The sequence below is a fragment of the Genypterus blacodes genome, unplaced genomic scaffold, assembly GCF_046128005.1.
Source record: "Genypterus blacodes isolate CSIRO-AG114 ecotype Tasmania unplaced genomic scaffold, CSIRO-AGI_Gbla_v1 ptg000011l_1, whole genome shotgun sequence".
Lineage (NCBI taxonomy): Eukaryota > Metazoa > Chordata > Actinopteri > Ophidiiformes > Ophidiidae > Genypterus > Genypterus blacodes.
This window is the reverse complement of record NW_027466825.1, coordinates 2,090,855-2,117,402: the sequence shown is the minus strand read 5'-3', so window position 1 is coordinate 2,117,402 and position 26,548 is coordinate 2,090,855. Positions and strand designations below refer to the sequence as shown.

The 26,548-nt window shown below is 44.7% G+C and overlaps 1 protein-coding gene across 1 annotated transcript; it reads left to right on the top strand.

The window, feature by feature from the left end:
* The first annotated feature begins 15,773 nt into the window (after window positions 1-15,773).
* nat8l (N-acetyltransferase 8-like) lies at window positions 15,774-23,491 on the top strand. Its single transcript, XM_076160658.1, has 3 exons — window positions 15,774-16,077; window positions 17,346-17,510; window positions 23,124-23,491. Exons 1-3 carry the CDS (start codon window positions 15,774-15,776, stop codon window positions 23,489-23,491), a joined length of 837 nt encoding a protein of 278 aa, XP_076016773.1.
* Window positions 23,492-26,548: the final 3,057 nt, after the last annotated feature.

Sequence of the window (26,548 nt, the reverse complement as noted above, 5' to 3'; positions counted from 1 at the left end):
GAGTCAGATCTCTCTTCTGGTGTCTCCATGAATTAGTTTTTAAGAGCGTAGGTAAACAAATACAGTATGTGTATATTAATGTGAGAGTGTAAATGTATTTATATTAACACAGATGAGGAACACAACAGGGCAGTGGGGAAATCATGCTTGGGATGAGGTCCTTAAAACATTTTGTGCAAGTAATATTCAATAGCACTGGATGGAAAACTGGAACATCTAACAGGCTGTGTGTCACACGGCCTGCAGCATTGTTTGTTAAACTACTTACTTACTTACTAGACAAGTGGCAACTTTTCATTGGATGAGGTGTGGTCTGCAACACCTGTGTCACCACATGCAACTGGGATGCGAGTATATATACTCCAGGGAATACGTTTCAAAGTCACAATATCCTTTCTCCAGTTGAAACCTATCAGCGTTGGTGAGCTTCACTACAAAATCAAAAGTGAGTATAGCACCTTAGTGCGAGAGCAGGGAACTATTTCATCAAAGACATTTTTAGAGTTTTGGGTTTATTCAATAACCTTTTATATTTCATTGCAGAAAATGAAGTTCCAGATTGTATTCCTTCTGTTCGCTGCTCTGGCAGTGATCAATGCAGCACCTGCAAAAGAAGATGCCAAAGGTAATGGGAAAGCTTGTGCTTTGAGCAGAGGTCTATTAAAAGAATGAAACTGCCCTATGTGTAATAACATGTTTTTCTATCTGAAGCCGCACCAGCTCAAGCCATGCCCGATAAATTGGCTGCACCAGCACAACCTGCAGAATCAAAGATCGAGGCACCAGCTGCAGAAAAGACAGAGGTTGTGAGTGTAGCAGACAAGCCCGAAGAGGCCGAGAAGCCCAAAGAGGACAAGAAGCCCGAAGAGGTCGAGATGCCCGAAGAGGTCGAGATGCCCGAAGAGGTCGAGATGCCCGAAGAGGGTGAGATGCCCGAAGAGGGTGAGATGCCCGAAGAAGGTGAGATGCCCGAAGAGGGTGAGATGCCCGAAGAGGGTGAGATGCCTGAAGAGGGTGAGATGCCCGAAGAGGATGAGGCTGAGCTGGATGAGGAGCCCGAAGAGGATGAGGCTGAGCTGGATGAAGAGCCTGAAGAGGATGAGGCTGAGCTGGATGAGGAGCCCAAAGAGGATGAGGCTAAACTGGATGAGGAGCCCAAAGAGGATGAGGCTGAGAACCAGGAATAGGTGGAGACTGCTGAAGACATTTTGCTTGTAAGTCATACACATGCTGAACACTCATATAGTGCGAGATTCTTTGTGTCTGAGCAGTCAGATTAGGAAACTTTCAAGTGTTAGTTTGTGGCTGAACATTAACACATTTCTCTATCTGCACGCCGCCTCCGCAGCTCGCCAAGCGGCTCCAAGCATGAAACCATGGCGGCTCTCCTTCATCATCATCAAAATCATCCCAGTAATATTAGTAACCAGTAGAGACAATGTCTATAGACATAAAGTTGACTTGACTTGATATCTCTAATGATCATGAGATCATACAAAAGTCTTAAATAACAGCTTGCCTAAAATTAAGATGTTTTGTGTGTTCATGAGCTGCATATTAAATATAATATAACAGGTGATCCTAAAACTGTTAGGGGCTTTGTAAGATAAACAGCTATTTTCTACTCTGGAAGATCAATATTTAATGTCTCATGAGACATAAACTTATTTGATTAACTTTCTCCTGACCCGCCTAGTTAGCAAACACACACTAGCCAGAGGCACTGGTTGGGTCAACCCTCAGGGGCATGTTAGCAAAGGTCTGATCAGGGTGCTTTACAGAGAGGAACACGTTTTTCGAGTAAGAATCACATCAACTGCCATGCATGAAACACAGAAAAATAAAAATGTAATATGACTTTTCTGACTTCCATGTCTTTTGTTTCTTTTGACCACCGGTGTGACAGAAATGTGACACACACAAGTCTTTTGACAGCCTGTAGCCACAAGAGGGAGCCATGCTTAAATTAGACATTCACACAGCTTCATCTGCTACTTCATCCATCTCATTTTGTTCTTTAATGTCTAAAATGTCTTTGTGTGTGTGTGTGGGACTGCAATAACAATGACGATTGGTTTGCTCTCAGAGAATCAATACAAATATGGGATTTTCATGGCAATAACATGGTGACAGGCCATTTTGACGTTATAACTTGTAATGTCTTGGTTGGGATGACAAAACACATCCCAATTTTAAGACAATCCAGTTCATTTTAAGCGTCTGATATTTCCCAAACACGAACCTCTGCAGAGAATCCAGTCGGGCTTCCAAGTTGCCAAGAGGAGGGAGGGGGGGTCAGAGGTCACTGCAGGAGCAGAGCCAGCGGTGGCACGGAGTGACCTTTTTGGGGGGTTGTCTTCAGCTACAGAGAAACACCAGGTGTCAAAGGTCACAGCCAAGATTATGAGAACAATATGTGGGGCTCGTGTGCGGAATCTCAACAACTTCTTTCAGCTCGGAGTGATGCAGAGAAACAGACACATTTTCACATTTTACTTAGTATTTATGGGCATTTGTTTCCCTTTAGCAAAGACAAAGACAGTGCTTGAGTGCTTGAGCTATAATCCCTATTCATTAAAATTTTACTCTGGGTTTCACAAGTAGCTTTAGTATTGACTAAAGCTACTTGTGAAACCCAGAGTAAATTTTTAATTACAGCTGTTTAACACAACAATGGTAATTATATCCCCACATAGTTTTTGTTTCAGTCACCCATTTTGTTTCTGTGTTTAGTTTTTGATTTGATGGTTTCATTGCTTCATTGATGAAAGCCTGTGATTGTTTGCATATTACAGTCAGTCATGGTGTACAGGCACTGTCAAACCTGCTTCAGAGTAAGAGCATAAACTGGCTGCATATATGCCTGGAAATACCTTGGTGGAGGGTGACCTAATTCTAATGATGAAAGTCTGGTGACATGAGACTGACTCATTCATGATACAGGATCTTGGTCAAACAGACAAACACAAGTGAACACATAAAACTCCTTGGCAGATGTAAAAACGAGGCCAATGAAGTTAATGCAGAGGCAAAGACTGAGAGGGAACGAGCCAAATCTGGAGAGCCACAGGCTGATGGTGAGTTCCACGAGGAGGAAGAAGGCGGGAGAGTGACATTGCTGAAGACGAGGAGCCTGGGAGCAGTGGTCAAAGTCTTAGACACTATTGGGAAAGCGGACAATTTGCCTGTACAGAACATCAAGAGATAATCTATTTAGGGACAAATACAATCTATATTAAGAAAAATGTTGAAGTGAAAAGCCATGTGTTTGTTAACCCGAGCTGTACACACTAATATAATAACATTGTGTACTTTTACACAAATGATAAAAGAGCTAGACAGCTGTCTCCATCTCTTTTCTACTTGCTTGCTCTGTTGCTCTCTCAAGCGTTCCTTATAAACTAGGCTGTCAAAGATGGAAAGCTCTAAAATCAACATTTGACAAGTGGCCAGACACGAAAGACGGCACATTTGACAGAAACAACATGTTTTCTAGGATGGCTGCTGTTGCATAATAGTAAAAATGAACTGAATGTGGCTGTTCCCTATTGGCTGTTGAAGTGATGATGTCATGCACCTTGTGGGAAAAATTGGGTTGTGGTGCTGGAGGCTCAAAAAGTAAACTCCTGGTACACTTAGCTTACGCTTGGAATAAAACTTGAAAATATGTACTATGACCACAAACTGCGTCTTTTGTTTCTACTGCCAAAGTTCTAACAAATAGGAAATCGGGATACCCAGCCATCTACTGCTACTCGATGGCAAAAGAAAAGGATAATAGGGCATTGTTAACTTTTATATAATTCTACTTCACGTAATGAAAATGCCTCATGGAGGAATATGTGTCATTGTGCTACTTTGTTGTCATTCGTGTGTGCTTATCTGGAAACTCCGATATTTACGACTGCACTTGAAGGCAGCAGTGCTATAGGGTCAGGGAGCATCTTTTTTCAGTCTACATTCCCCAAAAGTTTATATAATATATATATTTAGTATTTATTTTAAGGTTAGTTTTAGAGCTGTAGCCCGGACTTAGAACTCGAGGACCATATTTATAAAAACCGCGCTAGATAAACGACATTTCTGTGTCGAATGCAGGTCGGGAAAGTCCTTCGAGATGCTCCCTAAGCGGTCACTCTAGGGCAGGGGTGTCCAAACTTTTTTCACTGAGGGCCACATACAGAAAAATATATTAAGGTCTGGGCCACTCACCAGAGATTAAGTATATCGCCTCACCTTTACAGTATTAAAGTTAGCAAAATCAATCCAATGTAGGTTAATTACGCTTGATGGTTGAATATGGTTAAAGAAATAAAACAGCCTACATCAGAATTTTCCATTAATTGGTTTTCATTTATTTTGTAACAGAAAGGGTTGGCAGCACATTCTCAAAACAGCAGCCTCATAGCTTCTTAGTCCGGATGGTGATCCCCCTTCACAGCCCTGTATAAAGAGGGGAAAAAAAGGGGAAAGGGGAAAGAGATATTTAAGCTTATTATGCAAATAATTGATTAGGCTTGTTAACACATCAATGTTTGTAAGGAAATGTTATCAACTTTAATTGACTGAACTTTATTAATGAATTTATTGAATACTTAAATAAGTAATTGGGCTTGTTTACACATGAATACTGTGTAATATGTATTTAACTCACCTGTAATGGGAACAGCGTAGCACTTAGTGGGAGCAGTGAACTTGCGCTTTGGACTGAATGATGGCTGGCAGGTCAGGAGTAAGTTTGGTGGTTGAGATGCGAAGGACATCACAGAGATGGCTTTCAGTAATTTTGGTCCTCAGTCTGCTTTTGTTCAGAGTTAAGAGAGAAAATGTTTGCTCACATATGTATGTTGAGCCGAACAGGCTCATCATTCTTTTTGCATGGCGTTGCATCATAGGAAACTTTGCCTTTTCCAAGCTCTGGTAGAAGTCGGGTAAGGAGAGAAGCTGATGATGATTCTTCAGAGAATCATCACACTGCCTTTCGATAACTTCTGCTGCATCCATCAGGAAGGGAGAGGAGAACAGCGTGATTTCTTTCTCAATGATGGAAAAATCTTGGAAGCGCTGACTGAATCTCTCGCACCTTGGCGCACACCATCGTTGCCATTCCGTTGCGCTCGCCTGTCATTGCTGGGGCCCCATCCGTTGTAACTCCACACCGCGTATCCCATTTAAGTCCCATCTTGTCAATTGCATCTGACACAGCTTCAAAAATGTCCCTATCGGTTGTTGTGCCCTTTAGACTCCTAAGATCAAGCAGCTTCCTCAATAACGCAAAAATTATCGTCAACTCCCCGCAAAAAAATTAACAGCTGTGCGGTGTCTGTGGCATCTGTGCTCTCATCACATGCAACCGAGTAAAAATCAAAAGCACAAGCTTTATCTGACAAAGGTTTGCCGTGTCGGCCAATGAGTTGAGCTACTTCGTAGCTAGCTATTGTAGCATTTGGTTGTGTTTTATTAGCCCGGAAAAATACTGTTGTTGAGCTAGCAGGCTAGAGGCCTTGATTGACCTTCCCTTCTCGCTCGGCACCAGTGTAGGCCGTGTAGGTCGAATGTTTAGTATTGTAGTGTCGTCATACATTATACTCTTTCATCACGGCAACAGTTTCATTGCAAATCAAACAGATGCACTTCCCCTTGACCTCTTTGAAGAAATATTCATTCTTCCACCGTGTCTGAAATTTTCTGCACTCACTTGCTATATTGCGTTTCTTTGGCTCTGCCATTAGTCAGGGGGCCAATCCTGAAAAGGAATTCCGTTAAGACTTTTGCAGACACGTTTTTGTACAAGCTGTCAACCTATTTTTTTAGTTAGAAGACACCCATAGGTAAGATATTAGGGTGGTTGTCATGCTGAATTTTTGCTGAAAGAGAACCAGTTTTCATAGTGAATATCAGCTTGGAAACATAACATAGTATCCCAAAACCTCTATAAATCAGTACCCCTATCTATGGGAATGAGTCATGCCAAGTTTAAAGCTTGTAGGGAGAGATAGTGCAAAGCTGCACAAGTTATAATACTTAAATGTCCAGGCGAAAATGTAGAACTCTAGATGGTGGTCTATGCTATTTGACTTCATTAATGTACCAGGCTATAACACAAAATATATTTAATTGACATATCACTATAGTTATTAATTCCATCCTAATATAACTGCTCTCTTACTTGTTTAGGGTTAGGGGTTAGTAACTAGTTAGTACTAAAAACTATGTAATAGTTATATGGCAAGGTATTTTTTTCCCCATCCAAGCAGTGGCACTCAGGTAGGCAGCCAACAGGACCATGTCTGAGTCCTGGTCAGGGACACGAAAGAAGAGTTTACTGTTCTGATACTGCATACCTTAGCAATACAAAACATGCATTATACTCCAAAGGGCACAATATAAATCTGATCTACAAAACAGGAAAAACAATATCATGCCAAATAATCTGAAACAATACAGTTGCATATAATGTGGCAACACTCAATAATAATGATGTGAGTACCGGAGTATTCTTGCACCAAGCTGCACAGGCACACCCACATGCCCCACTGCAAAATATTCCACTTTTTCCACATCGACACAGCCTGGTACTGCACTGACTTCCACTTTCCTTGCATCCACAGCTCCAAGCATCCGGCCTGTACAGGTTCTTGGTTAAAAGCTTGGGGGACAAGCGTTCCATCCTTCATGAGCCAACCACAACTGGTCGGTGAGGGCAACTGTGGATGGGTCACTAGTGACCGTTTCCAAACCTTTGTTTGATAATCAGCCCGCATGAGGTGCAGAGACAAGGCATCCTGAGTTGGTGGGAAAGTGTCCACATTGGCTTTCACTCTCCTAAACAGGGCACAGGGAACTTCATGCATTGAAGTGCTGGTCGTTTTTGGATCATAAAGTTTTGCAGACAAACTGTTCTGCTGAGGATAGAATAGCTGGGATTGGTACTTCATCCTCACCAAAGTTGTGGAGAAGATGAGGGCACTGCTGGAACACTTTCCACGCCGTCCTATTTCCTATTCCAGTGAACTGACTGGTAGTGTCACATACAGTGATGGCATGAAATGCCAACAGACCCTTCAGAATCTCATTTGACATTGTAATATCATGCACTTTAATGTAGTGTGGTTTCTTGGCAGTTCCTGCTTTCATCCAAATTTCTGGGCTCAGCAGGTGTGCAAACACAAGAAGCAACAACAGTACATCTGTGTCTCTGCACTGAATGATGAGGCTCTCATACCCTTTGGTTGTGGCATCAACAGCATGTAGCAATATGTGGGTATCTGCTTCTTCGTGGGCAGCCCGTAGGTGGGAAACATCAATCCCAGCTGACGATGCCACTTTTTCAGCAGTCTCATTTTGAGTGATGCCTACCAATCCTCCAGCAACCTTTCCGGTTTTGTTGATGTGCTGAAGGCAAAGATCAAAAGGCACCTCGTTGAAGCTGTGTTTGGCCACCATCTAGGAAGCCCTGGTAGACCTGTGGTGCTGTCTGTGCCAGATGTTCCATGTCTGCTGTGAATACAGCACCCCATCTTGTGCAGTGGGTGTGATCATATGCAGCAAACCAGGGAATCATGCTCTTGAAGGCCGACATGTAAAGCTTCCAGTCACCACATCTCAGTGCCCTTGTGAATGCCAGGAGAAGAAACACAAGGTCCATGTATTGTCGCCAGAAGGTAAATGTCGGTTTGTCTTCATTAGCCTTGTCAAACTCAGCAAAGAGATCCTGAACCTCTCCAACTTTCAAACAAGATCTTCACAGCATGCTGCAGCTGCCTCAATTTCTCCACATCGTATGTGTCCTGAGAGTGCATCTGCCAACTCAAAGCAACTTTTGTCTATTGTGCTATCATTGTCATCCACCCATTGCAGACAGGTTGGCCACAATATTCTCCAAAGTGCTTTAAAGGCAAGTTTGTGTGCACGGGCTACACAATACCATCCCTTTCCCTTTATGATGTTTCCAGCTGTGTTCTTTCCGAACACACCACTTTCCTCAAGAATGTCCCTCAGTCCAGAATCAGCAAGATGCTGGCCAATGAACTTTGAAAAGTTAATCTGCACATGAAAGCCACCCATGAGAATAATAATATCCACACACTCTTTTTGGTGGTGCCACTGAAGCATCTTTGCTTTGCAGTAGAGCTGCTCATCAAAGGTAATGATTGTGTACCTTTGGCCCAGTTTTGTATTAATAGTCATTTAGTGGCAGTTCTTTAACACTGTCCAAATTGTGTCATAGTCATGTGCTGGAGAATTTATGATAGACATCATTCCAGCTACTGTTTTTGGGTGATCTGATTTTGACAAGGTGGTTGAAGCCACTCCAAGATGGAACAACCTGATCATCTGTCTTCTGTAGTCTGCATATAATCCAGGCAATATCTTGGGTCTTTGATTGTTTAGTAAATTGTGTGTCTGAATAAATTGGGTTGACACCTACTGTGATCATCTTCTTCACTGGATCTGCTGCCTCATGCCAAATCACAGCTGTGCTGACATAACAGTGCACCTTGTGTTGTGATACTCTTGTGGTATTTATTGATTATTATTTTTTAAAGATCATACTTACACATAACGTGGATTATATTGCACATTTGCCCAAAATTACAGGAGGTAACATGGAAGAAAGAGGAAGCACTTTTTTTTACCACTTTTAAGAGTATAGTGCTAATGGACAAAAAAAAACATTTTCTAAGCTGACAACCTGGCTAGAGCATATGTTAAGGGGTTAAATATTAATACTGGATAGGTTCTATGCTTGTACCAAAAAGTGTCCGACAAAGTTTTTAGATCAGTTTGGCACCCTGACTACATTTTTGGTCACTCGTTGCAAAGTGTTTATTTGGTTTTCTTGAGTGGTGGTGTTGTGTTGCGTGTGGTTTTGTGCCTTGTTGAAGACAGTAGCTCCATCTAGTGTTAAAACTAAGAAATACTATACAGTCAAGTGCAAGTTTCATGTGCGGGCCAAATTTCATTATATTTTTAGAATTTGCTACGGGCCAATTAGAAATGGATCACAGCCGCAGTTGGCCCGCGGGCCGTAGTTTGGCCACCCCTGCTCTAGGGAGACAGTGCGCATGCGCGAAGCATCCCTCCGCCCGTGAATGCTGAGAGCCGCAGCGGAGCAGCTGCTGATGCGGAGGAAAAGATCTCTGCTGCGTTTTCAACCAGATCTTAACTTTCACACGCGGTGCTGCGGGTCATCACACCACTCTCCTCAGCCTGTGTGGGTGGGGTGAGGCGGGGGAGGGGGGTTACCTCGAAGAGAAGGAAGAAGGAGTAGGAAGAGGAGTGGAGGTGGGGACGGGGGCAGTCTTCATCAATAGCAGGTTGCCCTCAAACTAGTTCTGCTCGGATCTGCATTCTGCCTCCACACTGCGCATCCACACATTTAGGTCCACATTTTAATTCTGCTCTGTTTCTTCACACGAAGGAAAAAAACTTATTAACAATATTCCGTCTCTAGTGTGCCGGTGGTGTTTAATAGGGAGACTACAGAGTGAGTCAGTAACAAGGGGTGCTTTGTATGAGTCTCACACTTTGTTTGTGATGGACGAATAACCACAATTTCACCATCATCATCATCATCATCTTCATCACCCCCGCCCCACCTCACTGCACTAGGATGCAAGATAAATTTCAGATTGCCGTGTTTGCATGGTGACGTGTTTGCATGTGGGATTTAACCGAATAAAGTTCCTATTCTATTCTATTCTATTCTATTCTATTCTATTCCATGAGCCTGACAACATGTTTGCATCTGACATAACAATGGGCGTTCAGTTATGAGACATTTTGTAGATTCTTTTATACAGAGAGGGTAAGAAAAAAAGAAAAACAAAACAAAAAACCCCAATAACAAGAACATGGATATGGGATACATGTGTGAATTAGGTAAACATGTAAACAAAGTAGTGGGGGGGCAAGAGCACAGCCAGTTATGATGACATGACATGACAATTTAACCCTGGAATTACAGATGACCTCACTTTTGTAGAATGATATGACATCAATCAACCTTTGTTGGAAGTAAAAAAAAGAACACAATAATCAAAGCTAGGCGTTTTAATGGGCATTTCACAGAGGCAACAGCTGGCCTGTAGAGTCAGATCTCTCTTCTGGTGTCTCCATGAATTAGTTTTTAAGAGCGTAGGTAAACAAATACAGTATGTGTATATTAATGTGAGAGTGTAAATGTATTTATATTAACACAGATGAGGAACACAACAGGGCAGTGGGGAAATCATGCTTGGGATGAGGTCCTTAAAACATTTTGTGCAAGTAATATTCAATAGCACTGGATGGAAAACTGGAACATCTAACAGGCTGTGTGTCACACGGCCTGCAGCATTGTTTGTTAAACTACTTACTTACTTACTAGACAAGTGGCAACTTTTCATTGGATGAGGTGTGGTCTGCAACACCTGTGTCACCACATGCAACTGGGATGCGAGTATATATACTCCAGGGAATACGTTTCAAAGTCACAATATCCTTTCTCCAGTTGAAACCTATCAGCGTTGGTGAGCTTCACTACAAAATCAAAAGTGAGTATAGCACCTTAGTGCGAGAGCAGGGAACTATTTCATCAAAGACATTTTTAGAGTTTTGGGTTTATTCAATAACCTTTTATATTTCATTGCAGAAAATGAAGTTCCAGATTGTATTCCTTCTGTTCGCTGCTCTGGCAGTGATCAATGCAGCACCTGCAAAAGAAGATGCCAAAGGTAATGGGAAAGCTTGTGCTTTGAGCAGAGGTCTATTAAAAGAATGAAACTGCCCTATGTGTAATAACATGTTTTTCTATCTGAAGCCGCACCAGCTCAAGCCATGCCCGATAAATTGGCTGCACCAGCACAACCTGCAGAATCAAAGATCGAGGCACCAGCTGCAGAAAAGACAGAGGTTGTGAGTGTAGCAGACAAGCCCGAAGAGGCCGAGAAGCCCAAAGAGGACAAGAAGCCCGAAGAGGTCGAGATGCCCGAAGAGGTCGAGATGCCCGAAGAGGTCGAGATGCCCGAAGAGGGTGAGATGCCCGAAGAGGGTGAGATGCCCGAAGAAGGTGAGATGCCCGAAGAGGGTGAGATGCCCGAAGAGGGTGAGATGCCTGAAGAGGGTGAGATGCCCGAAGAGGATGAGGCTGAGCTGGATGAGGAGCCCGAAGAGGATGAGGCTGAGCTGGATGAAGAGCCTGAAGAGGATGAGGTTGAGCTGGATGAGGAGCCCAAAGAGGATGAGGCTAAACTGGATGAGGAGCCCAAAGAGGATGAGGCTGAGAACCAGGAATAGGTGGAGACTGCTGAAGACATTTTGCTTGTAAGTCATACACATGCTGAACACTCATATAGTGCGAGATTCTTTGTGTCTGAGCAGTCAGATTAGGAAACTTTCAAGTGTTAGTTTGTGGCTGAACATTAACACATTTCTCTATCTGCACGCCGCCTCCGCAGCTCGCCAAGCGGCTCCAAGCATGAAACCATGGCGGCTCTCCTTCATCATCATCAAAATCATCCCAGTAATATTAGTAACCAGTAGAGACAATGTCTATAGACATAAAGTTGACTTGACTTGATATCTCTAATGATCATGAGATCATACAAAAGTCTTAAATAACAGCTTGCCTAAAATTAAGATGTTTTGTGTGTTCATGAGCTGCATATTAAATATAATATAACAGGTGATCCTAAAACTGTTAGGGGCTTTGTAAGATAAACAGCTATTTTCTACTCTGGAAGATCAATATTTAATGTCTCATGAGACATAAACTTATTTGATTAACTTTCTCCTGACCCGCCTAGTTAGCAAACACACACTAGCCAGAGGCACTGGTTGGGTCAACCCTCAGGGGCATGTTAGCAAAGGTCTGATCAGGGTGCTTTACAGAGAGGAACACGTTTTTCGAGTAAGAATCACATCAACTGCCATGCATGAAACACAGAAAAATAAAAATGTAATATGACTTTTCTGACTTCCATGTCTTTTGTTTCTTTTGACCACCGGTGTGACAGAAATGTGACACACACAAGTCTTTTGACAGCCTGTAGCCACAAGAGGGAGCCATGCTTAAATTAGACATTCACACAGCTTCATCTGCTACTTCATCCATCTCATTTTGTTCTTTAATGTCTAAAATGTCTTTGTGTGTGTGTGTGGGACTGCAATAACAATGACGATTGGTTTGCTCTCAGAGAATCAATACAAATATGGGATTTTCATGGCAATAACATGGTGACAGGCCATTTTGACGTTATAACTTGTAATGTCTTGGTTGGGATGACAAAACACATCCCAATTTTAAGACAATCCAGTTCATTTTAAGCGCATATTTCCCAAACACGAACCTCTGCAGAGAATCCAGTCGGGCTTCCAAGTTGCCAAGAGGAGGGAGGGGGGGTCAGAGGTCACTGCAGGAGCAGAGCCAGCGGTGGCACGGAGTGACCTTTTTGGGGGGTTGTCTTCAGCTACAGAGAAACACCAGGTGTCAAAGGTCACAGCCAAGATTATGAGAACAATATGTGGGGCTCGTGTGCGGAATCTCAACAACTTCTTTCAGCTCGGAGTGATGCAGAGAAACAGACACATTTTCACATTTTACTTAGTATTTATGGGCATTTGTTTCCCTTTAGCAAAGACAAAGACAGTGCTTGAGTGCTTGAGCTATAATCCCTATTCATTAAAATTTTACTCTGGGTTTCACAAGTAGCTTTAGTCAGTGCATTACAGCTGTTTAACACAACAATGGTAATTATATCCCCACATAGTTTTTGTTTCAGTCACCCATTTTGTTTCTGTGTTTAGTTTTTGATTTGATGGTTTCATTGCTTCATTGATGAAAGCCTGTGATTGTTTGCATATTACAGTCAGTCATGGTGTACAGGCACTGTCAAACCTGCTTCAGAGTAAGAGCATAAACTGGCTGCATATATGCCTGGAAATACCTTGGTGGAGGGTGACCTAATTCTAATGATGAAAGTCTGGTGACATGAGACTGACTCATTCATGATACAGCATCTTGGTCAAACAGACAAACACAAGTGAACACATAGAACTCCTTGGCAGATGTAAAATGAGGCCAATGAAGTTAATGCAGAGGCAAAGACTGAGAGGGAACGAGCCAAATCTGGAGAGCCACAGGCTGATGGTGAGTTCCACGAGGAGGAAGAAGGCGGGAGAGCGACATTGCGAGGAGCCTGGGAGCAGTGGTCAAAGTCTAGTCGCACTATTGGGAAAGCGGAAGACAATTTGCCTGTACAGAACATCAAGAGATAATCTATTTAGAGACAAATACAATCTATATTAAGAAAAATGTTGAAATGAAAAGTCATGTGTTTGTTAACCCAAGCTGTACACACTAATATAATAACATTGTGTACCTTTACACAAATGATAAACAGCTGTCTCCATCTCTTTTCTACTTGCTTGCTCTGTTGCTCCCTCAAGCGTTCCTTATAAACTAGGCTGTCAAAGATAGAAAGCTCTAAAATCAACATTTGACAAGTGGCCAGACACGAAAGACGGCACATTTGACAGAAACAACATGTTTTCTAGGATGGCTGCTGTTGCATATAGTAAAAATGAACTGAATGTGGCTGTTCCCTATTGGCTGTTGAAGTGATGATGTCATGCACCTTGTGGGAAAAATTGGGTTGTGGTGCTGGAGGCTCAAAAAGTAAACTCCTGGTACACTTAGCTTACACTTGGAATAAAACTTGAAAATATGTACTATGACCACAAACTGCGTCTTTTGTTTCTACTGCCAAAGTTCTAACAAATATGGGAAATCGGGATACCCAGCCATCTACTGCTACTCGATGGCGAAAGAAAAGGATAATAGGGCATTGTTTACTATTGTATAATTCTACTTCACATAATGAAAATGCCTCATGGAGGAATATGTGTCATTGTGCTACTTTGTTGTCATTCGTGTGTGCTTATCTGGAAACTCCGATATTTACGACTGCACTTGAAGGCAGCAGTGCTATAGGGTCAGGGAGCATCTTTTTTCAGTCTACATTCCCCAAAAGTTTATATAATAATTATATTTAGTATTGATTTTAAGGTCAGTTTTAGAGCTATAGCCCGGACTTACAACTCTACGACCGTATTTATAAAAACCGAGCTAGATAAACGACATTTCTGTGTCGAATGCAGGTCGGGAAAGTCCTTCGAGATGCTCCCTAAGCGGTCACTCTAGGGAGACAGTGCGCATGCGCGAAGCATCCGTCCGCCCGTGAATGCTGAGAGCCGCAGCGGAGCAGCTGCTGATGCGGAGGAAAAGATCTCTGCTGCGTTTTCAACCAGATCTTAACTTTCAGACGCGGTGCTGCGGGTCATCACACCACTCTCCTCAGCCTGTGTGGGTGGGGTGAGGCGGGGGAGGGGGGTTACCTCGAAGAGAAGGAAGAAGGAGTAGGAAGAGGAGTGGAGGTGGGGACGGGGGCAGTCTTCATCAATAGCAGGTTGCCTTTGATGATCCAGTTCAAACTAGTTCTGCTCGGATCTGCATCCTGCCTCCACACTGCGCATCCACACATTTAGGTCCACATTTTAATTCTGCTCTGTTTCTTCACACGAAGGAAAAAAACTTATTAACAATATTCCGTCTCTAGTGTGCCGGTGGTGTTTAATAGGGAGACTACAGAGTAAGTCAGTAACAAGGGGTGCTTTGTATGAGTCTCACACTTTGTTTGTGATGGACGAATAACCACAATTTCACCATCATCATCATCTTCATCACAACCACACCACCTCACTGCACCGAAATACGCGCACACAAACGCAACCACGGCAAATTGCTGGGAGTGTCGGGGTACAACAAAGAAGCACCATTCTCACCATCATCATCATCACCACCACCACCACCACCACCATCACTACAAGAATCGCGCAAATGTTATATTGTTAATAACGTCGCAAATAGCCCGCATTATAATGGGAGCGTGTCTTGTTTGCCTGATGTCCATGTAGGGGAGCTGTAATAAGACAGAGTGAAGGGAAGCCTGGAGGAATGACTGCAGTGCAGCAGAGCTGTCAGTGACTTCGCATCTGTGCAAACACTGCACAGATCTTAGGGACGCTGGACTGCTTTAACGTGCCGTTAGGATGCGGCTGTGTGTCACATTCAGCTCCAAAAGAAGCTCTAAAGAAACTTAAGGTTTCTGCAGACGCCCTGTTGTCGAGATCTCCCACCCTACCCCTCCCCCCACCCCCCTCCCCCTTGACGCATCGCCCCCTCCCCTCCCCCAGATTTACCTTGCGCATTTGCGGTGCGTAACGCATCCTTTAAAGCCTTGGCATCTCAACACAAAACCGGGGGATCCTCCATACAAACCTGCCTCAGAACCAACCCTGACACTCTCTCCCTCTTACAATCACGCCCCCTCCTCACCGGCCTACATCCTCCAAATACACGGTTGTCCGGCACACACACCAGCTCGCTCAGACGCAGACGCCTATGTGCTGCATGTGTGCCCCCGCCCCCCTCTCCCCGCAGCCGGCAGCATCACACGGCGCGCCCCCGTCCACCAATCTGAGCTCAGAGAACAACCACCCCAACCCCTGAACCGGAATCTACCCGCCCTACCCGCTTATAAATACGGCTTGAATCACACCGGCGAATCTTGGTCGTCAGAAACGCTCAGGGTTGCAGCAGAACATTCCCCTTCGTCTTCTCCCCTCCATCGTTTCTCTGTTTTTAAGAAAATCCTCCGCATCATCCATCTTCAATCCCATTCTTCTTCCCCCCACCCCCCGACTTGCAGTTGTTTTCCGCGGCCAGTTGCATGCATTTTTCGTCTCCCAAAATGGTTTGCGAGACTAAAATTGTTGCGGATGAACACGATGCTATACCTGGGACCAAAAAAGAGTCGATCATGTGGAGCACTCCTCCGTCCAGCGCGGCTTTGAACCCCGCGGAGGACAAAGGTGCGAGGAGGGATCCGGTTTTCATCCGCGAGTTCGAGCGCGGCGATCAGGAGGAGGTGCGCCGCATCTTTTATGAGGGTATCATGGAGCGGATACCCAACACGGCGTTTAGGGGGCTCAAGCAGCAGCCCAAGACCCAGTTTCTGTACGCTCTTCTGACAGGTAAGTGCCCTCATCACTTCCACAGGCGGCACAAACGCAGCCAAGTCTATTCTCGGGTTTATTAGAGGACACAAAACTCACTTTCCTCCCATTAGAATGAAGCCAAACTGAAATAAGTCAACAGCTTACAGCCTCGGTTGGATTTCCAGTAAATGTTTATATAGTCGTGATTTGTTTAGATGTTTGCATTCGTTTGTGCATCTTCCTGAGGTGGTGACAGGAAGGAGGGAAGGAAGGAAGGATGGATGGATGAAAGAAGGAAGTTCTTTGTTGTCACACACCCGCAGGTTTATCTGGCTTTACCAGCGCTTTACGTCGAGGTTGAGATGTGTTGCAAGGCGCTAATAAAGCGGCTCCGCTTCTCTCGGTACACCGGCATGTTGCTCATCTCGCAACAAAAGGCATGTTCGTGCGCATGGCGTGTGTGTGCGCGCGCGTGTGTATCAACCGCGGGCCTGCTTGTGATGTGATGATACGCCGGTGCCTTGAATGAATGAGTCGAGTGGATTTGAGGATTGGCCCGCAGGGTGCGCGCACGTATCCAAAAGTGCACTCCCACCACACACACACACACACACACACACACACACACACACACACACACACACACACACACACACACACTATTCCCTTGCGGCGCGCATACATGTGAACGCCCCCCACACCCCCCTCCGCCTCAGCAGTCACACACACGCCGGTCACGCACTGATCTCAGCTGGCTTTGTTGACCGTCGCGCCGTTACGTTACGTTACGTCACATACAGATCTAGATAAAGGTTAAAGGTTTTGTCATGTGATCTCATCTTTAATCTACAACATAAACAAGTGAGCGTTTCTGTGCTGAGGTCTCACTGGAGCGCAGCGGAGGAAACCTAACTCAACGTGCTGCAGCATTCAGCCTTTGTTTCCCTCTGCGCCCCCTAGTGTCACCTCTGTGTCATTACTCCAACATGGTTTTGAAGCATTCAGCAGTAAAATGTGATAATTACCCACTTCATCACCTACAGCTTTATACTGCATCACGCTGGACTCTTGCAGCCGTACTGATGTGTCTTGCCTGAAAAAGAATCCTTGTCAAATCCTAATGTGTCTTCATAAGATGTTTGATACTGACACAATGTTTGATCTACTGCATTTGGTTGATGATTACATATCATATTGCCTCTGCTTTTACTGCTATGTCTGTGTGGGGTCAAATTCTGCCAAAATCAAACATGTGATTCTCTTTTCTGACAGGTTTCGTTTATTTTTCTTCCATTTCTCCATAGTAATGTGCTTTGTCGTGACCAAATCCGTCACACTGACCTGCTGTGCACCCTTCATTCTCATGGGTGCGCGCTACTACTTCAGCAGAAAAGTTATCCAGACTTATCTGGACTATGCTTTGCACACGGACATGGCTGACATAGAGGCTTATTACATGAAACCCACAGGTAAGAGAACAAGGAAAAGCTTCTTTCTTCTTCTTCTTTTTGTAAATGAAAGAAACAATCTCACTCTGAAGCGAGTAATGAGTTTGTCAGTTGATGATTCTCCACCACCAGAGCGTTGAGTTGAAAGAAAACACACTTGAAAGTCATGAACAAGGCTTTGACTTAAAGAGAGTCTTCAGGCAATGCAGAGGCAGGCAGCTCATCAAATATGCAGACTGTCTCTCCCCTTTTCCTCTTCCTCTCACTCCTTTCTCCTCCCCCTACTCGTTTTTCACCACTGCTCTGTGTTCTATCTTCGACCCCTCCCCCTCCCCCCTTCTCTGAGCTCCTCTTGGGTGTGTGTATGGGGGGGGGGGGGGGGGGGGGGTGCTTCACAGGGCTATTGATTGCGTGGAGGAAACTGCTGATACACTTTCTGCAGTACACTTGGTGTCAGGCAGGGCTCATTTCCTCCTCTTCAGACTCTAATTGGGAAAATCAAACTGCCTCAGGAGTTGAACTTTGGGTGTGAGTGAGATAGATAACACACCAACCTCTCTCTCTCTCTCTCTCTCTCTCTCTCTTGCAGTCATACACACATGCATACAGGAGACATTCACACTTCTTGAACATCTTTTAGTTAAACTGTGCAGGTGTCAGTTAAGCCGGTCAATCGCATCTTTTAGGACACCAAAACTTGATCAGACTCAGCCACCTCTAGGAGACAAAACAAAACAGAGAGAGAGAGAGAGAGAGAGAGAAAGAGAGAGAGAGAGAGAGAGAGAGAGAGAGAGAGAGAGAGAGGGAGGAGGAGGGCGATGGTGTGCGTGTGAGTCTTCCCTTACGTGCCTCATGCTTTGACAACTGAGGGAAACGTGAAGTCAATTGAGTGTAAGTGAGTGGATGCGGGACCACGGTGTGATCAGACATTATTAGAAGAAGAGGAGCGACAGAGGGTGAAGGCTAATGATGAGCTGGACTAGAGCTACACATCCCTGCCGGCATACCGCGAGAACACAGATCAATGCCCTTATCTCCTCTGTGTGTGCGTGTGTGTGTTGCGATCATTGACTCCACTGCCACTTAAGACCAGCTGTCACTCGTGTCCTTTACTCAAGAAGTAATTTACTCAAAAAGTCTGCTTGTGTGTGTGTGTGCGTGTGTGTGTGTGTGTGTGTGGGGGATGAAAAGCAAGTTACAGCTTGTATTAATGGATACAGCTGTCCGAAAATGAAAAACACAATCCTTATTGATCCCCATTGACTTTTCATGGCATCTGCTTGAACCCTCACACACACACACACACACACACACACACTTGGTGATTTTCACAAATTGAGGAGTGGCGCTGCATTTGATGAGAAGATTTCCCCTGAAAATGAAGACGTATTGGGCAATGTTTGCAAAATGCTATTGGAACACAGCAAGATGGAGCTTCCCCCTTTATATTCAAGCAGTAGGTGGATGACGCTGCCTCTCTCTCTCTCTCTCAGCCAGGCCTTCAGCTCAGTGCCTGTAAGGTGAACATAATATAATGAGAGCCAGACACCCGAGCCCCAAAAACTCCCTGACTGGAAGCGATGTCCATTCGGTAACGCTGGACCTGCTTTAATGAGGCGTCATGACCGCTGCAGCGTCCCGTCAGAGCGAGAGGGCGTTATAATACCTGATACCTGACTGCCAGGTTCAGTGTGGCTGTGTGTGGCTGTGTGTGTGTTTGTGTGTGTGGGGGGATGAGTTCCTTGCCTGCTTTATAAGGGAGAGAGCTGCTCCTCCTTATTTTAGTGGTAGATGTAAAATGGGGGTGATATGATAGAGAGAGAGAGAGAGAGAGAGAGAGAGAGAGAGAGAGAGAGAGAGAGGGAGGGATGCAGTTTGCTGGTTAGCACAGACAAAAGAATGTCCTGAGGGATATTTTCGAGTTGTCAGCTGAAGATTAATGAGGCATCCTTCTTCCCTTCCCAACCTCTTCCTCCTCTTCCCACTGTTTCTTACAGCCACTGTCCCCTTTTCCTCGCTCCTTCTTTAAGCCATTTCTCTAACAAATCACAACTCTCTTGCGACCCATCAGAGCAGCCCGGTGCCAACAGGTGACCGGCTGCGAGCTCCGTTATTCGCCCGTCGCTGCAATCCTCCTCCTCTTTCTTTCTCTCCCACCTTTATCACTCCTCCTCCTCCTCCTCCTCTCTTTGTCCCTCTTTCTGTTTCTCATCCATGGTGAAGTCATAGAGGAGGTGGCGCCGCAGCCAACTGGGTTATCCATCATCCTGCCAGGGAGAAAGTGATGTTTCCTGCGCAGCCCCCCGGCCTCTTTCCAAAAGGGAAAAACAAATCCAGAAACGGCGCTGTAATTTACTTTTCTTCGTCTTGTAATGTCCAAGAGGCAGCCATGGTTATGTTAACTCGTTGTTGACCTTCATATTAAGCATAAATAGCTCAAAAATGCTAAGTGGTATCATGACAGTAAGGAACGCCAGGAAGTCCTGTACGTGAACATGTGTACCTCTGTCTGTCCAGCGTTTAGACAGAGCCGAGGTGATTGTTAATAATGCATCAGCCTTTTTTCAAAGTACGCTTAAATCGATAACGGACAGAGATCCTCATTGGAGACATGTAAGGCCTGGTATTGAGAGGTGAATGATTAATTTCGGGGCATGTAGAGACAGGCAGAGAGGGAGAGAGAGAGAGAGAGGGTGAGGAAACGAAGGCATTTAAACTAACATCACACTTATGTTTGTTTATGGGCAGAGGCAGTAAAACTAACAGTGAAGGTCCAGGTCCAAGCTAATGGAAATTTAACAGCTAAGAGCACAAGATGTCTGGGTGTGTGTGTGTGTGCATGTGACAAACAAGCACGTCAGTCTCGTTTGCATACTGCGTTAGGTTGAAAATGCCAATTTAACGGTAAGGTTGCCTCTGCGGTCACCCTCGATACACGTGAATTATTCATGATCTGAAAATGCATCGTCGCGCGTTTGCGTATCGGGCAGGTCACCTCCTCTCACCCTCATTTGTCCACGACAGGAAGTGCTGACGTGTGCACGATACGTGGCAGGCCGATCCATATGGGGTGTGTCTGCACGGATGGGAGGAATGGGGGGAAAGGGAGAGAGGGACAGAGAGAGAGAGGGAGGGAAGTGAAGAAGAAATATGCACGTGTTGCTGGGGAAAAAAATAAAACAGGTGTGTCAAATCAATAAGTGTAGGAATGTAGCCACTAAGTCCTGCTGAACCTGAAACAAATCACATGAATGTGTTTTCTTTCACGGTTGGGAACCATGCAGCATACCAACAAACACGCGGACTCACACGGACACACACACACACAGAATGAAGTCAAGCTGAGTGTTAAGAACAGTGAGACTAAACTGATCAGTAATCTGATTGTTCCTCACAGCCAGAAGCATTACAGATGATTGTTCCGAGCTCTTCCTCGCTAATGTTCTCATCTTGACATCATCTGTATTCCTCAGGTTTAACCCCCCCCCCCCCCTTCTAGTTTTAATGCCCTAGCAGCAATAATGGATTGTCTCAGGCTCTCCTCTCGCTCTTACTTTGAACACCGGCGCCTGGCTCTCTCAGATTGGACAAGTGCCTCCGTCCGACGTCCGTCGTCACAACAGAAACACACTAACTCCTCATACACACCCATTGAAGGTCACATGTATTTGACTCAGCAAAGGTTGCGCCACTAAACTGAGCTGCAGAACTATCTAGAACAAAGACACGGAAACACAAAGTATGACGTCCGAGAGTCAAAAAGGGAAACTCCTCTTTCTTCAATCTTGTCCCCAGCAGAGATAATGACAGATTAGTCATGCTGAGCGCCACTTAATCCATTCAGTGTCAGATTTAACAGATGTAAAGTTCCTTGAGCCACGCTGTCAGGAGGCTTAGAGGTCAATATAGCCTACTTAGATTCCTTAAGCAACGTAGACAAACACATGGACTTGGTTGTTCTCGTGTGAGCCAAATGATTTTTTATTACATGCAGACGCCGATAAGCATGCAGCAGAGGGCTGGTCGGCGTGCTTGCTTCTCCCTGGACTGTCCTCATTCCTGGCACTGGCTCTCTTCAGACAGATGGTCAGGAGCGCTTTACGGAATTGCCTTCCCCCCCCCCCACCATGCAACACAAACACACACACACATGGGTATTATAATGTCAACAGAGCACCGCAGGAGCCACACACTGCAGTCTTGACATCTGCCTCTAATGAAGCGTCTTCCACATTAATGGGGATAATGAAACACTTCACGTTTTACGACGACGCAAATCTGACAGGGATTAAAAAGTTAAAGGTACCCTGTGGAGTTTCTGACCACCAGGGTTGCTATGGAGCTGCGTTTTGTTTGTTTGTTATTGTTTGTAAATCACATTCTAACAAGCGCAAAAGAGGACGTTCAAATCCTGGCATCTAAATGGATTTTCGCAAGCTTGATGGGTGATGTCTGACATGTCGGATCAATTTTCACACGCCTCCCAACGCCGCCCTAACCCCTTGTAGCCATCTTTGCTGCGGAGGAGTCAGACAGGCCCGCCGCTGCCGCGACCTACATATGACAGTCGTTTGACTCAGTCGCCGAAGCCTCCAGATCGGCTAAACAGGAGTCTGCAGGGGCTTCAAATCTCTTCCGACACACACACACACACCACACTCCAGAATCGCAATGTTCAAGCGTGAGATCAACGGAGTCAGCAGAAAGAAGGGAGAGAGCGAGAAGGAGAACAGGAAAGAAAGGGACGAAACAGTGAAGGGAGCCTCTGCCAATCCCAGAATAGTCGAATTTCTTACAAACAGATGGGATTGTAGTGCAATGCCTTGACGTCCAACAGACAGAAAGGCTAACATGAACCTGGTTTTACAACACAAAGGTATTCCACAAACACAATCACCAGGCGCTGAATTAATGGAGCACAAGTACAGATCCATATCTATTGATAATAAAAAGTACTCTGGTGGAGGAGCATCGTCTGCTGACATGTTAAGCGTTTCATATGTTTGTCTGTGTGTGTGTGTGTGTGTGTGCGGGTGTGTGTTAGTCTTTTAAAATGACTGTCTGTCATCAGGGCCTGTCTGAGTGTCTGATGTAATAACTCTGCGATGTAGCAGCTCCACTCCCGCCATCCCTCCGTCTGTTATCGTCAACGTCTTCTCTCCACTCTGAGCATCTTAGCCAATGGGAATGCTAATGGAAGCTTTGTCCTTCTAATTGTTCCTTTTATCCAACAATCCCATTATACGAGGGCATGTTAGCAGCAGTTTTTCCTCAGTAACACACCCAGTAACACACCCTTTTTATGCTGGAAGGTTCCTGGATTAAGCGTTCCTGACCTACATTTGAAACATGATCTAGAGCTTTAGGGTTATCTATTACCTGTATCTAATAAATGCTAATGCTAATGCTAAATGCTAATACTAATTTGACTAAATGTATATAGAGTTATAAATTGGTGGAGTTTGAACCAGCAAACTTCAAAATATATACATTTACCCATAATGGTTAATCGATTATCATAATCAACCATAACCAATCACCAATAAATGTTTTCTGATTGACAACTGGATGAATCGACTAATTGTTAAGCTTTACTGCTAACGTAGACCATTTCTGTCCCCTTTCCCCTGCCAGGCTCTTGTTTCTGGGTGGCAATGCTGGACGGACGCGTGGTGGGCATTGTGGCAGCGCAAGGTCGCGAGGATGACAACACGGTGGAGCTTCGGCGCATGTCGGTGGATTCTCGCTACCGTGGCAAAGGCATCGCAAAGGCACTGGGCCGCAGGGTGCTGGAGTTCGCAGTGCGCAACAACTACGCCGCCGTGGTTCTCGGCACGACAGCCGTCAAGTTGGCCGCCCACAAGCTGTACGAGTCGCTGGGTTTCCGCCGAACAGGCCAGAGCGAGGACTACAGGCTCCCCGGGATGAGCCGCTCGCCGACAGAGAGGCTCTTCTTCCAGATCCGCCACAGCCGATACCGCCTGCAGCTCCGTGAGGAGTGAGAGATGACAGGGAGAGGGAGAGAGAGATGGAGAGGAGGAGATGGAGAAAGAGAGGGACAGACAGAGAGAGAGAGAGAGAGAGAGAGAGAGAGAGCAACAACCTTCTTTCACCTGCCCTACAAGGCCCAACCACATCCTCTCCTGACAGCTTTTATTTATTTTGTGTCATTAGCGTTAACTTCGACTACAACCTTACTATTCAACTATTTCATCTTTAAAGTCACTAACGTTTTAATTACTATTATGCTTTTGTTGCTGTTTTGTTGTATTATATATTTTTAAAAATAAGAGTTAGTTTTTCCTCTAATTTAATGATTCTCTTTTGTACCTACACGCCTCCCTTTACATTGAGGGAGACAAACAAATTGGTCTGCATACAAGACACTAATGTTAACTGAAGTGGCACCCGAGCTAGGTCCTCCCTGTCCCTTTCATTTGGAGATCACGTGACTAATCAATACTCCTTTCTTTTTTTTACTATCCCACAATGCCCCTCTTCACCCTTCCCCCATCACCTCAAGGCTCCCCCTTCCCTCCCACTCTTCCTCATGTCCCCACTGTGGATCCAAACAGACGGGTTAGAGGCAGCAGAGTGCAATGAGAAATTTGCATTCTGCTCCATTGGGGGTGGACAGACAGAGCAATGGGTGTGTGGGGAGGGGCAGATATGTCTCCCTCGAGACAAAAAAAAAAGGGGGGAGGTCGGAGTTGGTCGTGGAAGGGGAGTCGTGGTATACACTCAAACACACACTCCTTTACATTCTGACACATACCAAGTAATCGGGCCTTGAGCTAGCCTCTCAAAACATCATATTGAAGCACAGCAAGCGTTCCTTTCAAACCCCTATAACCAGAGAGGAGGAGGACAGGTTGGATAATGGAATATTCACTGTGCATCCAGCGTCCTACACAGACATGAAGCTTAGTGCATTTTCCTTACAAATCCTCCTCCTCCTCATTGATTATTTGGTTTGGTGCAATTATCCCTCCTTCCTTCTCTAGATCAATCATCAATCTGTCAATGCTTTCTGTTCTTGTCGGATTCGTTGCAAGGGTCTCTGATTGGTAGGGGTGACAGGAGGGAGGAAGGTCCCAAAATACAATATAGCTAGCTGCATGTCAGAGTGTACATGAGTGCAAGTGTGTGACTGTGTGTGTATGTGCGTGCGTGCGTGCGTGTGTGTGTTTGATGCCGCTTTGGTCAGATATGAGACCATGCCTCAGTGTATGATGAGCAATCAAATTGTATTTAATTTGAATCATATGTTTGATGCATGAATAGACATGCATCTTTGCTACAACGCTTATCAATACGAAACACTTCTTTCTACGTGTACTTGGAAATTATTTACCCATTGAAAAAAGATCAATTCTCACATTTTGAACATGTTTAGTATTTCAGTGATAATGAGTAATTTTTTAATTATAAATTTTATTGTCAAAAGTACGACAATTACAAAGTAGCTGCAGTCTACAATCTGTGTACTTGATCCAGGTTATTGGGGAACAACTTGGGTAAAACGTGACGCAAGCAATATTTCTAAACCTCTAGAACATAACTGAGCACAAATGACTTAATTTTTTCAACTGTCCTATCGGCATTAGTAATACCCTCATGTATTTATATTGTGTATACAAGTTGAAAACTTATGTAGCGAACAAACTGTCAAAGAGTTGTTTCTCCCATCACTCTCTCCATCTCCGCCCTCCTACCATTCAACCAGCAGTAGATTCAGCCATCCACAACTCTGAGCCTAAGTTGTATCATCATACCATTTGTACAAAGTAAACAAAAAAAAGAAATGCAACAAAAAAAATCTAAAAAATAAGAAAAACAACAGAAAAAAAGGAAGACAAATGTAAACATCATGAAGTTAGCACTGACCCTCCTTGCCTTGCCCCTTGTCCCCCCTCCCTAACCCCCCTTTCCCCGAGTTCTCCCTTCCCCCCATTCATTGAATCTGTCTGCAACCCTGGGCTAGACCCCACACACACACTCCATTTGAACCCTGTCCCTTTTCCCCTTCCCCGCCTCCCCACCCGTTCCTCGCCCACCTCTGCATGTGCTACACAGAGCCTTGTATGACTCCATTTCAAGCTTGTCGGCCCTGAACCCCACCCCATTCCGAGATGTCATCTAAGCAGTGCGCCCCTCCCTCTGCAGAGATGGGAGGGACAAGGATGTAGACGACGATGTACGCGTGTATGCGAGTATGCATATGAGGGAGAACACGAGAGAGAAAGAGTGTGTGCGTGTGAGTGAGAGTGATCAGAGTTGGTGCAGACATACGATAACACTCGCCGACCCTGGCGCTGCCTGGATGACATCATGCCTGCCAGCCAACCAACTGTAGAATGCAAAAGCAATGCAAGTGTGGCATGCCTCTGTACCTGATGTGCGTACGGTGCCTGCCCTGGAAAAGTGTAGAAAACATTTAACTAATATATACTATATATATAAATATCTAAAGAAGAAAATAAGCTTCTTTTGTAGATGAACATATAAAAGAAATGTGTGTTTCTTTGTTTGAAAACAAGACAAATTGCATGAATTGTGTCCTTGAATGCAAATATAACTTTTGGAGGAGACACTCCTAGCACATGGCATACAGTGGAACCGTAGACTTTTACGTTCGATTACAATTTCATTTATTTATTTTTATAAATGATCTTAATTCTTTGTTATTATGACCAGGGTGTGAAATTAATATCAGCCACGAGCCAGTGCTCATAAATGGTCAGGATCTGTGGATGTACTGATTTATGAAACACTGGTCTGTGGATAAAACATTTAATTTCCTTCCTTACTCACAGTGGGTTGATGGGTGCATGACTGAAAGCGTCATAAGTCCTCTTCTAATAAACCAGCGTGTGTTGAGGTCCCTGAAGCAGGATTAAGATCATTCATGGGAATTTGATAAAAGTGATGTGAAAGAAAACAGGTATTCCCACAGATTGCACCAAGCGACCATGTTGGTTATTACCAGCACTCAGTGAATTGTCTTCACAACTTGATTCCGTTCCTGTTCCACAGCCAACACTTGGAATGTTGGATAC